Source organism: Acipenser ruthenus, chromosome 15, assembly GCF_902713425.1.
Source record: "Acipenser ruthenus chromosome 15, fAciRut3.2 maternal haplotype, whole genome shotgun sequence".
Taxonomy (NCBI): Eukaryota; Metazoa; Chordata; class Actinopteri; order Acipenseriformes; family Acipenseridae; genus Acipenser; species Acipenser ruthenus.
Window position 1 is genome coordinate 34,362,541 of NC_081203.1, and position 14,398 is coordinate 34,376,938.

The 14,398-nt window shown below is 44.2% G+C and overlaps 1 protein-coding gene across 1 annotated transcript; it reads right to left on the minus strand.

The window, feature by feature from the left end:
• Positions 1-9,419: 9,419 nt before the first annotated feature.
• On the minus strand, positions 9,420-14,232 carry LOC117421999 (protein N-lysine methyltransferase METTL21D-like). The gene is made up of 5 exons (XM_034036579.3): positions 13,906-14,232; positions 13,045-13,155; positions 12,490-12,562; positions 11,060-11,179; positions 9,420-10,346 (listed from the first exon to the last, which is right to left on the minus strand). The coding sequence occupies exons 1-5, from the start codon at positions 14,169-14,171 to the stop codon at positions 10,239-10,241; spliced, it is 678 nt and encodes a 225-aa protein (XP_033892470.3). The 5' UTR covers positions 14,172-14,232; the 3' UTR covers positions 9,420-10,238.
• Positions 14,233-14,398: the final 166 nt, after the last annotated feature.

Genomic DNA, 14,398 nt, shown 5'->3' on the forward strand with positions numbered 1-14,398 from the left:
AATGCTCCTCTTTTTGTTCCAGTCCACGTACAGTTCAAAGTGGAGGTGGGTAGCCAAAGCTTTTCACTGTTGTCATGTGACATGTGATTATCATTATTTTTTACAGGGATTACAAAAGAGCATTGAAAAGGTAACCTCATGCCATCATGTTGTTTTTAAATGATTGTGCATTAAAAACGACTCCTCTTTGGAAACGAATACATTTCAACAGGAATGCAAAGATACAGCAGTGTTACAGCATTGAGATCCCCTGCTCTTTACAGCAGATGATTCCTGTTGTTTGCGTGGCTTTCTAAATCACTTCAATGGATTGGTGCATTCATTGGGACGCAGGCCCGCATGCAGCAGGTGTTTCTGACACAGTGCTCCTCCAGTTCCAGTGCTGTTTCAGTGCTGATTGTGGTGCAGCACAGTAAGGGGCTGTGTCTCGGGGCTCGCTCTGGGAAGCAGGGGAGGGACGCTCGCCTTCACTAACTGTGCGGGACGACTGCCATTCTTATTAAGAGCTTAGCAACACTCTGCTGTTTCCACACTGAAACACACACAGACAACTCTCTCACACACAGACACACAGACACTCACAGAGAGACCCTCAGATCGACATTCACACACACACTTCACACAGACACACACACTGAGACACACAGACTCACACACAGACGCACACACACACAACCCCACCCTCATACAAACTCACACACGCAGTCGTACAAACACAGTTAAGAGAATGACGTAAACTGAATATTTTTTCACAGTAATCACGGCACAATTTTTATTATGCTTGCCCATGTTTTACCACACCTGATTGTGATTTACCACGCATGCCTGTGCTTTGCCATGATTTCACTCTGCTTTCACTGTGCTGTGCTGAACACGGCACAGGGTAGTACTGTACAGTGCATGGTAACTACAACAAGCATGCATTGGAAAAGCGCTTCACGTTTACCAGGTTAGACTTGCAGGAGGCTAACAGGCTGCGTGTGTTTGTTTGTACAGTAGTTGGGCAGGTCAGAGTTGCTGGTTGATGAGATTCTATAAAGTGCTGCTGCCGCACCTCTCCTGAGCTCCACGGCTCACGCAAGCACCCTGCTGTCGGGTGCAGTGCACCTGCTTCCTTTCATCAGAGCACAGAGTCATCACAGGCAGGTGAGGTATACCTCGTCTGCCGTCACGCCCTCCTCCCATCTTATATCTGCTTTTCTTGCATTTTTGTTTTTCTTGCAGATGCAGGATTTTTTGGTTTTGTTTGGGAGCAGCAACGAACCTGCGTCTCCTGAGACCTAATTAAAAGCCTCTTCAGTGTCTGCCTGGCTGTGTGAGAGAGGAAGGGTCACAGTGTCAATCACAGTTCACACTCTGCTGTCGTGTTTCAGAGGATATTGTTTAATAACTGAGCGACCGTCTCCTGGTCTGGTCTAGGCTCAGTCAGCTCGGTTTTTAATTTCGAATCGTGTGTTTATAATAATGCAGCAGAGAGTGTTAGCCATTTCAACTTCAATCGACAGCCATTCATTAATCAAATGGTGCGCTGCAAGCTGTACTTTTAACAAGGATATACAATGTGCTCACTTATTTATGCAATGGGGTGTACGAAAGAGGGTTTAAAATGTACTGGCAGGTTGGATCTGGTCATCCAATGTAATCCTGCAGTGTACCTGCTGTAGAATCTATACCGACGGCAGCTTCAGCTTGTTGTAGCAGTGTGCATCGTCACGATAGCGGCTTGAATTCAGAGCTCCCCCGAGCAATGGTAATACATTAAGTAAGTCTGTCATCATGCGTGGATCATTAGTTTAGTGTAGTATAAACACAATACACAATGGGCAATATTTTCAAAGCGTTTACACCAGTCTTAAATAAACAATGTCGACCCAGGGGACTCTTTCGACCTGAAAAAAGAAACAAGGACCAGGGGTCACAAATGGAGATTAGATAAAGGGGCATTCAGAACAGAAAATAGGAGGGACTTTTTTCCACAGATAATTGTGAGGGTCTGGAACCAACTCCCCAGTAATGCTGTTGAAGCTGACACCCTGGGATTCTTCAAGAAGCTGCTTGATGAGATTCTGGGATCAATAAGCTACTAAGAACCAAACGAGCAAGACGGGCCGAATGGCCGAATGGCCTGTTTAATGACAGAAACCCTTTAAAACCCTTTAAAATGTGCATCTGTCTTGAACAGAAAAAGAAGCAAACAAAAAGCAGCAAAAAAAAACACAAACCTGCATTGACCTTAAAACACCTCAGAGTGACGCACTCAAGCATTGCCCTATCTTGGAATCGGCAGCAGCATCACGCTGGTATAACTGCAAGTAAACATTTCTAAGGGACAGTCGTGGTTGTGCTGAATTCTTGCTAATAGAAACCCCCTTGAGTGGTGTGATTGGGCTAGTGTAGTTACAAAGTGCAGCTAAACACCAATTCTGCCAATCCTCTGCACTCTGTGTCACGCTGCTCTGCCTGCAGGAAGCACAGTGTGTGAGAGCGACACCCTGCGCAGGACGTAGCTGAAGTAGAACCGGAAACAGAAGAAACTGAAAAACCACATCAGTGTTAATGTCATCATCCCTCTATAGTGCTGCATGTGATAAATAAATAGAATACCACAGTACAGTCTCTATAAATATATATATATATATATATATATATATATATATATATATATATATATATATATATATATATATATATATAATCTACTAAATATTCACACTCACACTCACAAACTGACACACTCACACTCACGGACTCACACACACACACACACACACACACTCACAGACACTCACTCACACTCACATAAATAGACGAAGCTTGTGTTGTAAGAATTGATTTCAGGGGTGATCTTGCCTGCTCATCCCATTCCTCTTCAGTAAGTACAGTTAACACATTCCAGTTCGTTTCTGCCCTCCGCACTGGATTGCAATGGACCCAGTACCACAGTTTATACCAGCTCCATTCTCTTGGCATTTTGTTTTTGTAATCGTATTAAGTGTGTTCTTCATCACTCTATCATTGATCCTGCCTAAACCCTTATTTCAGAGGCTTAATAAATAGCAATTCTCTTGTCAGCTGGAATTCCTGCCCAAGCAGAAACAACACTGGAGAATGGTGGAGAGCCCCCAGATTCAGGATATAAACAGGTAAGGAATTAGACATTAAGAACACTTCGATGGTAGAGAGTACCCCTTTAAGGGCCGTCGCTATGGTTTTTAAAATGCATGTCGTTGTCTTCAATACTTTTATGCTCAGAGATTTAACTAGCTGTTATATATATATATTTGATACTTCGTGCCAGCTTCATAAACTCTAAACTGTCCTTGCAAGTTTATACAAGAGTTCTGAATAGCGTCGTGTGGTTAATAAACAGCAATGAGATGAATGCTCAAAGTGCTTTCATGAGTGTAAATGAAATTAGCGGAGGAGGCATGTGAAGTGGCTGCCAGTACTGAAGCAAGGTCACAGCCAGCAAGCACGCAACCAGCACATTACTAATCTAATCCTCTGAGAATGGGGACGCAACAGAGTTTCACAGCTGAAAATCAGAGGAATTCTTGCCATTGTTGAAAAGGAGCTGGAAGCACAGTGCAATGTTAAATCTGAAGGCTCGTTGGGAGAAATCTCAAGGCACTTGTTTCAGAGCAGGCCAAAATGAAGGGCTCAAAGCTACTGCTGTACCACCATCATAAAGAGGGCCTGTTACTCTTTTAAAAATACCTCACTCTGTTGCTTCTGGGTGTAACTGCTTGGAAACCAAGCACAGTAGAGCACAGCCTGCAGTCACCCGCCATCACTGTACAATGCAAGCTGACAATCAACAGGAGCTGGTTCTTCATATTCTGCTTTAACAAATGCCTTTGACTGCTGCAACGTTTCGCAGCGGTGAAGGGATTAGAATTTGCAAATCTATGCAAATGCTTTTCTGTCCCTCAGCCCTCTTCTTCTTTTCATGATGCAGGTATTTGAAGCCTGGTATTTGGAGGAGGGTGTGGTTCAGCTGCAGCTTGTTTGGGGATGGCAGTAACTGTGTTTACACTCCAAACCACAGCATGGAACAGACCTACAATCACACTCAATACAATCACACAGCACGGAACAGAGCTACAATCACACTCAATACAATCACACAGCACGGAACAGAGCTACAATCACACTCAATACAATCACACAGCACGGAACAGAGCTACAATCACACAGCACGGAACAGAGCTACAATCACACTCAATACAATCACACAGCACGGAACAGAGCTACAATCACACTCAATACAATCACACAGCACGGAACAGAGCTACAATCACACAGCACGGAACAGAGCTACAATCACACAGCACGGAACAGAGCTACAATCACACAGCACGGAACAGAGCTACAATCACACTCAATACAATCACACAGCACGGAACAGAGCTACAATCACACTCAATACAATCACACAGCACGGAACAGAGCTACAATCACACTCAATACAATCACACAGCACGGAACAGAGCTACAATCACACTCAATACAATCACACAGCACGGAACAGAGCTACAATCACACTCAATACAATCACACAGCACGGAACAGAGCTACAATCACACTCAATACAATCACACAGCACGGAACAGAGCTACAATCACACTCAATACAATCACACAGCACGGAACAGAGCTACAATCACACAGCACGGAACAGAGCTACAATCACACTCAATACAATCACACAGCACGGAACAGAGCTACAATCACACTCAATACAATCACACAGCACGGAACAGAGCTACAATCACACTCAATACAATCACACAGCACGGAACAGAGCTACAATCACACTCAATACAATCACACAGCACGGAACAGAGCTACAATCACACTCAATACAATCACACAGCACGGAACAGAGCTACAATCACACTCAATACAGCGACCCAATGCACTTGCTATGCGTACGGAACGCAGGCTAGAGATATGAAATACTCTGGAAACATCCATATTGCATAGCTGTTGTAAAAATGATAATATTTCTGAAGAGCGATCTTGCAGTCTGATGAAGTGACTTTAAGGTTAGGATGAAGTTAAAGGTTTGTGATTTAAGCTCAGGATCGGGTTTGTGTGCAGATGGCGCTGGAATATTCATGGAACGCTGGCCTCCTGAATGAAAGTGTGTGTGCGTGTGTGTTGAGCACATCAGTGTGTCAGCATTTGAAATACAAGAGAACCAGATTTATACACATAATAAGCATGAAAGTCACTCAAAATCAACTTCAGCCAGGTTTTGTAAACTTAGCTACTCTACCAAGATTCCCCCCTATGCTTTCACTAGACTCTGACCAGGGTATACCACAGCCACATCACAGACAGGAGAGACGTTTATCCCCTTTAGACCCCTCGGTTCCTGTGAACAGTAATGGGAGCGCTGTGTGATTTGCTCTCACTTCGAGAGAGCGGAGAGAGCTAGCTGATGAGAGGCGAGGATTGCCAGTGGGAGTGCTTCGTGACTCCATGCTGAGGCGTGTGTGAAACTCACAGCAATAACAAACAGCTGTCTGCTGAAATGATGCTCGATTCTGTTAGGGAAACACAGCCGTTTGTTGTGTTGTAAACAGTGAGTTAGTTTCACCCGTCAGCTGCACAGGGGTTTCTTTTTTGAGGATAGTAGGGGTGTCTAGACTCTGCCTACTGGCCACATTACTACATTATCACCTATATATTCTATACTATGTATATTATGTACATCAAGGCCACCTGCTGGACAGTTAGCACATTTACCTGTACCATTCTCATTGCCTGAATGAAATATGAGTAGCTCAGCACACCCCTAACCTAGTGAATAAAGCAGGCTGTAAATAACATTCTTTACATGAACGTTGTATAGGTTTCAAGCATCGTTGCACTAGCCACATCCTGAGCAGTCTGCGTGATTACCCTGACAGAGTGACGGAATACTTTCCGAATGTTTCCGTACGGATTCTGAGAAGCCGCCCCCGAGCTGTGGCGCACATGGCTAGCTCCATGGCTCTCTGACTCGAGCATGGCGGATGCACAGCGTTTATCAGCTCGCTCTGCTCCAGGGTGACGATGCGAAGGGGAAGCCTGCCTGACCACAGCCTCGCTCTTTGACTCAGTTCTGCCTCCCTAAATCCCCCGCCCCCCTCTCCCAAGTCATTTCAATACCCTCTGACGCTGTACTGAAACGGAATGGCATGCCTACCCTTGGTATAGTTCATATGCATAGGTGTAAGCCACTCACCAGCCCTGCTAGCTACAGTCACAGTGCAATTAGCACTATTTTTTGTAAACGGTTAATAAACTGTTCATGTTACGAGAAATAGCAAACTACTTTGGCCTGTTAAGTTATGTAATTTGCCTTTTTTACTTAGACTTCTACCAACAGAGATTGTCTCTGCATAAGTTACCGAGCTGTGTAGTAGATTTACATCAACCAGTTATTGCTGCTGTTATGACTGTAATCCAGTCATGTTAATGCAACCATAACACATGGAAGATACGACTTGTATTTGTTTTTAAGTGTTTGAAAGCTATTAAAATCGGTAAGCAGGCCGTTTATTTCACTTCTACTTTATCTAAGGTTGATCTGACTATAGCTCTTGTGCAGATGGAGCTTCCTCTAATTTTGCATTCTGTCTTTTAGAATAAAATTAGCAAACCACGTGACACACCGTGCTGTAAGAAACCTGACCGTTAAAAAATCAGATGAGGAGAAAAATATTCAGCCACCTCAGAAATCCCCTCCCCATCCAGTCCTGTGTGATTGGTGACATGCGGTCGATGCTGTGCAACCAGGACAGTGAACCTTCTGCACAGCACAGGGGAAAAAGCAACACCCTCATGTGTTTGACAGATTCATCATTGCAGTGTGTGTAGATACGGTCTGCATGTAAGCTAGGCTAGGCTGGGAGAAAGTGTGCACAGGTCGAGCTGTGAACAGTTCCAGTCTGTGTTTTGGTGTATGTGTGTGTGTGTGTGTGTTGGTGTACGTGTGTGTTGGGGTGTCTGTGTGTGTGTGTTGGTGTACGTGTGTGTTGGGGGGTGTGTGTGTTGGTGTATGTGTGTGCTGGTGAGCGTGTGTAGTCACAGATCGTTGCTCTCAGCCACACTGAGGAAGTCGTGTTTCTCTGTGGTTCTGTGTCACTTCTCCTCGTGCCCTTCATATGAGACACACGCTAGAGCACCTGCAGCCCTCTAGGAGTCAGTTCACATAAGAATGTGCCAGTGACTGGGGTAGCAGCTTTGTAGAGAAGGATTTACTGCAGGTGACCAAACAGCATCTCACCAGACCGGCATGGTACTGTAATTGCACCTCTATGAGGCGCAATCTTGACACAAAAATAGGAATCTGGCCCTTTAAGAAATGTTCTATTGAGGGTAAGAGAGGAAGTGTTCAGGGCTCCTGACAACAGCTGTTAGGGAAGCTGTGTTGCGGGGTGGATCATTTCCTTGCTGCACCACTGATCTTAATGGAAACACTGGTGTCTGGCGGGCCCACACTTTGCTTGATCTGTGGCTCACGATTTCAGGAATCTGGACAATGAGGTCACCAATTCACACGTGTGCAATGGTAGCCTGCCCAGGGGCAGTAAACATGCCGAGTACAGGACTGAAGCACAGATGGTGATCTGAGCAGAACGATTTCTTTCTTTTTCCCCCAAAACAGTATTTTCCACAAACCTAGATAAAGTGCTCGGGTTCCTCCTTCCTAGCAGGGAAGCCCCTTTGTTTATTTAGAAGACATCGTTCTGGGCGTCCCAGGTGGGAAGCAGCCTGTCAGCAGCTCATTTTGTAGCACTTAATACAAATCTACACAGCAAAGAGCTCTGCGTGGTAAAGTGACATACAGCTGCCTGGAGAAATGCTTAGTGATCCTCAGACTGAATGTGGCACCAATTAATTATAGCAGCGCTACACCTGCACCCCCTCAGTGCACACCCTTCTATACTAATGCAAAAGCACAGCATTGTTAAAGCAGAGATCAGCAAAGTTCAGGGAGGGCCGGTAAAGCAAATTAAAAAACATGGCAATCTGTGTTAAACTCCAGTAAATCCTGTGACGCAGTCACGCAGCCTTTACAATAGCTGCTCTGTGTCAAATCAATTAGTCTAAACATATCCTCTCCGCTGCAGAGGGGATTGTAACGGTGCCCAGCGCTATGAGCTTAATAGCCAGTACAGAAAGGCAAGGGCGTGCAGGATAATGAACTCAACCACTGTTTCTATCTTTATGAAACGCGACGTTCATGGGCAGTTAATCTGGTGCTGCACCTCCATCCGAAAAAACAGAAATACCGACCCCCGACCCCCCGGTGGTTCAGTGCTGGGATGAAATAGAATAAAATAAACACATCCGCAACCATTGGGCAATTAGGGCATTCCCAGCAATGACAACACGGTGGTTTTGAAATGGCAGCCCGCTGCCTGTTTGGCACCGCAGTGTGTATTAGTTCATGCCATTGTGACACCAAAATGTTCTCATTCTACCAATGGCAGCCCCACCCTATTGCAGCTGCCGAGTCATCATTGCTCCTCCGTACAGAACCAGCGCAGTGATAGAGCAGCTCCTTTGGGGGTGGCATTCTTCACATGTTGGCTGCATCGCGCTGATTTTATGCTGTGTTCGGGAGCCAGAAATATCATGGGACTTTGGAATCTGGTTTCCGGGTTCAAATCTATGCTGGAGGATTGGGTGGGGCAGGATTCAGAATCCAAGGAATGGTGATATGTTTGGAATTTCTCATAAAAAGCATTAGAGGCGTTCCATGAAAGGAATCTGACCGGCCAAATCACACAACAGCACTGTCCCATGTAATTTTAAAGTTTTGTGTAAAGCATTATTTATATATACACAGTTAACATGTGATGTTATTTCCATCTCATACAAACTATCAGATGCAAAGCCATTTCAGATGGCTGTATCACATCAATATCAGGCTCCGCTACACTGTATATTAGAGGAGCTTATGCAAGGCAAGAGGCGACGTCATTCGAAGGTTCAGAAAGCATCCCTCCCGCACAGCCCGACCAGAGAGGCTAATGGTGCGTCTGTAATGATGTAGCAGCACTAACAAGGCATTGTTTAAAGGCTCGGTCGATGTTCATGATTTTACCAGGTCAGTGCGCTGTATTGTTATAATGTGGAGGCACAGATGTTCACAGAGGAGGCTGTGCACCCAAGCAAAGGGATCAGAGACATTTGTTTAGGAGTCAAAGAGCTAATGAGATTAGGGCTGCATGTAATAGAAGGAACCCCACTTCCCTTTTACATGTCCTTCTTCCCGCTGCTGCTGCTCGTCCATGCAGGGTGAGAAATTGGGTTAATAAAATAATTAGCTTGTTCGCTTTGTGTGTGTGTGTGTGTGTGTGTGTGATTGGAGAGGGCTCAGGTGGCTGATGAATAATAATATTAGTGCAGACTCCCTGGTTGATCGCACATGTGTTTTATTCAAAAGGGCTCTTACAATAAAATAAGAAACAAAACTAACAGAAATATCCCAATCCAGATTTTGACCTACCTTAAATATAATGTTTCTCTACACACGCTGTCTTTATACAGTTTCTTGAATGGATGGATGTTTGTCTGTTTCTAATAAAGCCTGTGACTCTTAGAACTTGTGAACGACCTGTTAGTTTGATATGAAAATCTGTACACACCTTTATTTATATAAGCACAACAGCAGACTGTTCCAGCAAAGCGTTCCCCCCAAAACACAGGTGGTTTCCCCAAAAGTGTACAGTTAACAGCTTTTAAAAATGGGAATCAAAATACATCAGTAAATGTATTTTGGACTGAAACAGCAGGGATGCAAATAGTGAGACTCTCCTTGCAGAGCAGTTTGAGCCACTCCTGGTTTTACAAGCAGACACATGATAGAAATCACATGGCTCAAGCGTATCACATTTAGGACTGGTCAAAGCTGCTATGCTAAGCCTAACCAGACCAGAATATAATCAAACTGCTATGCACATGAAGTACTACTAGAATAGCAAGTCCCTGGTACTGTCTATTTCGTATCTGGAGAACGTTATGGCGAGCTAGTCTAGACCACATCCTCACAGTGCTCAAGTAAAGGATGTGGTCTAGTTACCCTAAATATCCAGCCCTGCTCCTACGTGAAGATTACTCCCCTACGATGTGGCTTGCTGTCACCTCTTCTTGCAGCTACAGAAGGTGAAGTATGAGAAACGCAGCCCTGCAGTTTGTGGTGCAAGGCCCCTTCCTGCTCCACGCGGCCGCTGGCTGTCATCTCTCCCTGCGCACGATGTGCAGTATGCGAATGTCCTCGCTGCGGTACTCCTCGTCCTGCTTCTCAAGGGGGATCTCTGCAACGGCAAAGTCCCTCCGCAGCAGCTGTGCAGGGAGGAAACAGCGGGAAGCGTCAGGAGAGGCAATCCGCAGAAAAAATAAAATACAAACAAAACAGACTCTTTTTTCACTTCTTTTTTAAAGCAATAAAAGACTCTTTGTGGACAGATTTATGCTAAGTTTTTTTGTGAAAGGTAAATTAGTGGGTGTATTAGATTGCCAACCTGAAGCCTTTACCTAGATGCACATGCTGGCAAATGTATCTACATCCCTATCTATTGACATACAGTGCTGTTTAACATGACAATACGAAAGCAAACTTTAGATTATCATGCAGGTCCAGTTCACTATTTGAAATGTTCCACGATACCCTCACACTTGATGTCAGAACCTGAGAACCTATCTAGGGTGTCTTGCTGGATCACGCACAGGGTGGGTTCCAATCTGGTGAGCTCAAGATAAATTCTCAATATCTAGACCAGTTTGAAATGTCAAAATCCTGAAATAATCTTGTGATCTTGAAAAAAACACAATCCCCCACCCCCACCACTGAACTATAAATGGCCCAGCCTGAGAATTATCTGCCTTGCCTGTCCAGAAGAGGGCGCTGAACTCTGATGAGGTGAACAATGCCCAGGCCCACTTGGCACATCCAGGATTGAAACTAGTGAGCTCCTGACTGTCTGGAAAGCCTTCGACTCATTGAGTCAATCCATGATTCCTCAGTGCAAAAACAACGCAGCAGGGGCGGGACTCACCTCAAAGAACAGCTGCTCCACCTGGGGGTTGTTGCCCATGGTCCTCTGCTCGTAGCAGCAGATAATGCAGGTCTCCGCACTGGCCAGCTCTCTCAGGGTCTTCACAAGAGGATCCAGAGACTGAGGAGACAGGGAAAGGCAAGCTCAGCTACAGCTCCACACGGCAGCCCTTCTCACCGCTGCTCGGGCTGCAGTTTCAAAAAATAAGTCAGCAACATACACCCCCACCCCCAATTCCCACTGTTGTGAATACAAACTCAGGGCCAGCAGTATGAAGAAAGAGTAGATTTCTACATTACTATGACCCACGGTATGTACATGTAAAAATATGGACGGATAAAAGTACGGGTTCCTCCATATATCCCAACACTCTGGTACGCACAGTCGTGTGCTGCTGAGGAATGCGCTTCCCAAGTTTCCTCACAATCTCATAAGCAGTTCTCCAGATATGTGTACATCTTTAAAGTGTTGCATTCATATGTACGGGCGCAGTGATAAAAAACAAACAAACAAGGGTAACACTTTAAACAAGTGTCTGTTCGTGATTATTTCAGGGTATGAAGGGAAATGTTATGAAGTCATGCTTGCGACTTTTGAATTCAATACGAATTGGTGTGTCTGTAATGATGTAAGGAAATCATGTGTTAGTTACTTTGGAATTACAGACACTTATTTTAAAGTGTTACCAAAACAAGCAAAGACAAGTCGGAGCAGTGAAAAAAAAAAAACACAACAAATCGACTCTTTGTAATGCATGTTGTCTATGAATCTGGCCTCTAGCCATTGCACAGAGGAGGAATAATGGCTGTTTGTAAGACTGGGATGCTTCCAGTGAGATACAGTACCACGCTCAAAACACTGGGGCACACATTGAGAACAAAGCCACAGGGCCAGTCTGTGAAAATGCAGCATTTGTTACACTGATAATAAATCAGATATCAAGCTAAGCCTTTCATAGCCCTTGACTTCCACAGCAATGGAGAGCTCCAATTCACACAACTTCCAGCATCAAACAATCTTGAGCTTGCCATTGCCTCCATACTGGGACATCTTATCCAATTGTAACCTGTTAATTGTGTTTCTGAAGCACAGTGTATCCAGAGGGTTCTGGTGTTATGCATGCTAGCATCCCAGAACTGCTTGTCTTGCTGCGAAGGAAGATCCAGGGGTTCCAGGAGAAGCACAAGCATACAGACAACTCTATTTCATTTTTCTAATTCATTTTTATTTTAACACTTTCTTGGTCCAACACTGTTTTTACCCTTGAATATCTACATGTATATTGATAGTATAGTCATATGTTTTACTGGGGCTGAGTGACAGTCTACTAAAGTCACACGTGGAGTCCCTTTAGAAAGGTTTACCATGGCAGGCAGTTGTTTTATTAAATGGTTGTTTTTCCAATCACAAGAGAGAAAACACATCTTTACCTGCTCGTAGTAAATGCAATCTGCCATGAGAATGTAATCAGGTGAAGGCAGAAACTCACTCCCGTCTTCCCCCCTTCGTGCAAAGGAACAGAGAGAGAACCATTTCAGGATTGTTTTATTTCGCTACCTTCTACAATTAGACAGACGTTCCAAGACATCTCTGCACGTTAGATTGAACTTGTAGCCGTCATACTGGAAGAGGAGCTGTCTTCAGTTCCTGTGAGGCACAGGGGCTATTTTAATGATTTAAACACTAGCTGACTTAAATACCACCGCTTTTTAATTCTCTAGTCTAGCACCTGCTGGAGTGATCACTGACTCACTTATTAGCAAGTTGCACACAATAAAAATACAGTGGAACAAGATTCACAATATTCCTTCCTCTGAACTCACAGCTGTGGATATTGTTTCTTATTTATACTGTGTTCTGGTATTTCAGACAACACCATTTTAGATAACCTGTTGCTTTTACAGTATGCATGGATTTGTCAAGAGAAAGAGATCAAATAAAACAAACAAGCAAGCAGACAAAATGAGTTTAAGTGCTGTACAAACCATTTTAGTACCTTGGCTTGGATCGACCCAGTGACCAGGTGCTGATTCTCTTTAATATTCACTTCCATTAAACTCTGCAGGTCCTCCAAATCAGTCACTGTGACACAGGCCCTGGGGGAAGAAAAAAAGGCCACGCCTTTATCAAAAATCATTGGATTACATTACAGATCGCGCTCTCCTGGTTAACTGCAGATTTGCTGTTCAGTAAAGTTTGCAGTCCCCGCTCGCTGGCTAGTTTGCGAGACCTTGTGATTTTAACCAGCCAACAAAGCCGAAACATCCGATCACCTCATCCCCTACTGGAAGCGCGTTTTAATCAATATTCTGCACCTTCTGCAACGAATTACATTTTTAAATGGGGGGTTATAGCACCACCCAGTGGCCACCAACAGTGTTGTAGTAGAACGTTTTCATTTTTACTGTCATGATGATACATTCAATTGTGTTTTGCAATTATTCTGAATTTTCAAAATATTGTTTTATATTTTCAGTAACGTTAATGCCATTTTACCCGAGTTCAGGATCGCTTCCTCACTAACACGTCTTGTGATGTCGAATCAAATGTTTGTTTGCACTGCTGGCATTCCGCAGTGCCTGTCAAATCTACGATCTAGCCCGCGTTACACGTGTCTATGGTAAAACTATACACAACCTGGGCATGTTGCACATGATTCAGTGCGTTTCTCGAAACTTCAATGAGACACTATATTTGAGAGTACAGTAACTGCAGTAGAACAATATTTTATTTTCACATGCTTTTTCTTTTTATGATCGTTTTATATGAATGTGAAAATGTTACAATGTATATATATATATACAGAAATTTCTTGGGATTAATTTAGCCCGTTGACTGAGTCTCACCCTAATGTCGCTGCCATGAGACCCACCACTCCCGTCCCCGAGCCCAATTCCAAAACTCTCTTGTTCACCCATTTATAAACTCCGGTGTTGTGCTCGACAAAATGCTCCGTTTCCAGGTATTTTGACAACACGATGGCCGCGTCCCACACCACGCAGCCCACGTCGCCTTTGCTGCATTGCTTGATGCGCAGCGGGGAGCCCGCTCGCCTCTCCACTTCTCGGGTGAAATATTCACCTCCCGACTCTCCCACTACCGGCGCCTCCATCTTGAGTCTAACAAAACACAACTACTGAGGAGGGAGGACAGCAGCTCTGCAGAAACGTGATGTCAATTAACGGAGACTATTTGCCAGTAGGCAGCGCTGTGTACTGCCTGTTCCTTTCAGAGAAACAACAATTATCGAGCCGTTCTGTTGTTAGCATTATGAACACATATATAAATAATTAAAAAAAAAAAAGAGAAAGCAAAATAAACAATTTAACTTACTTATTA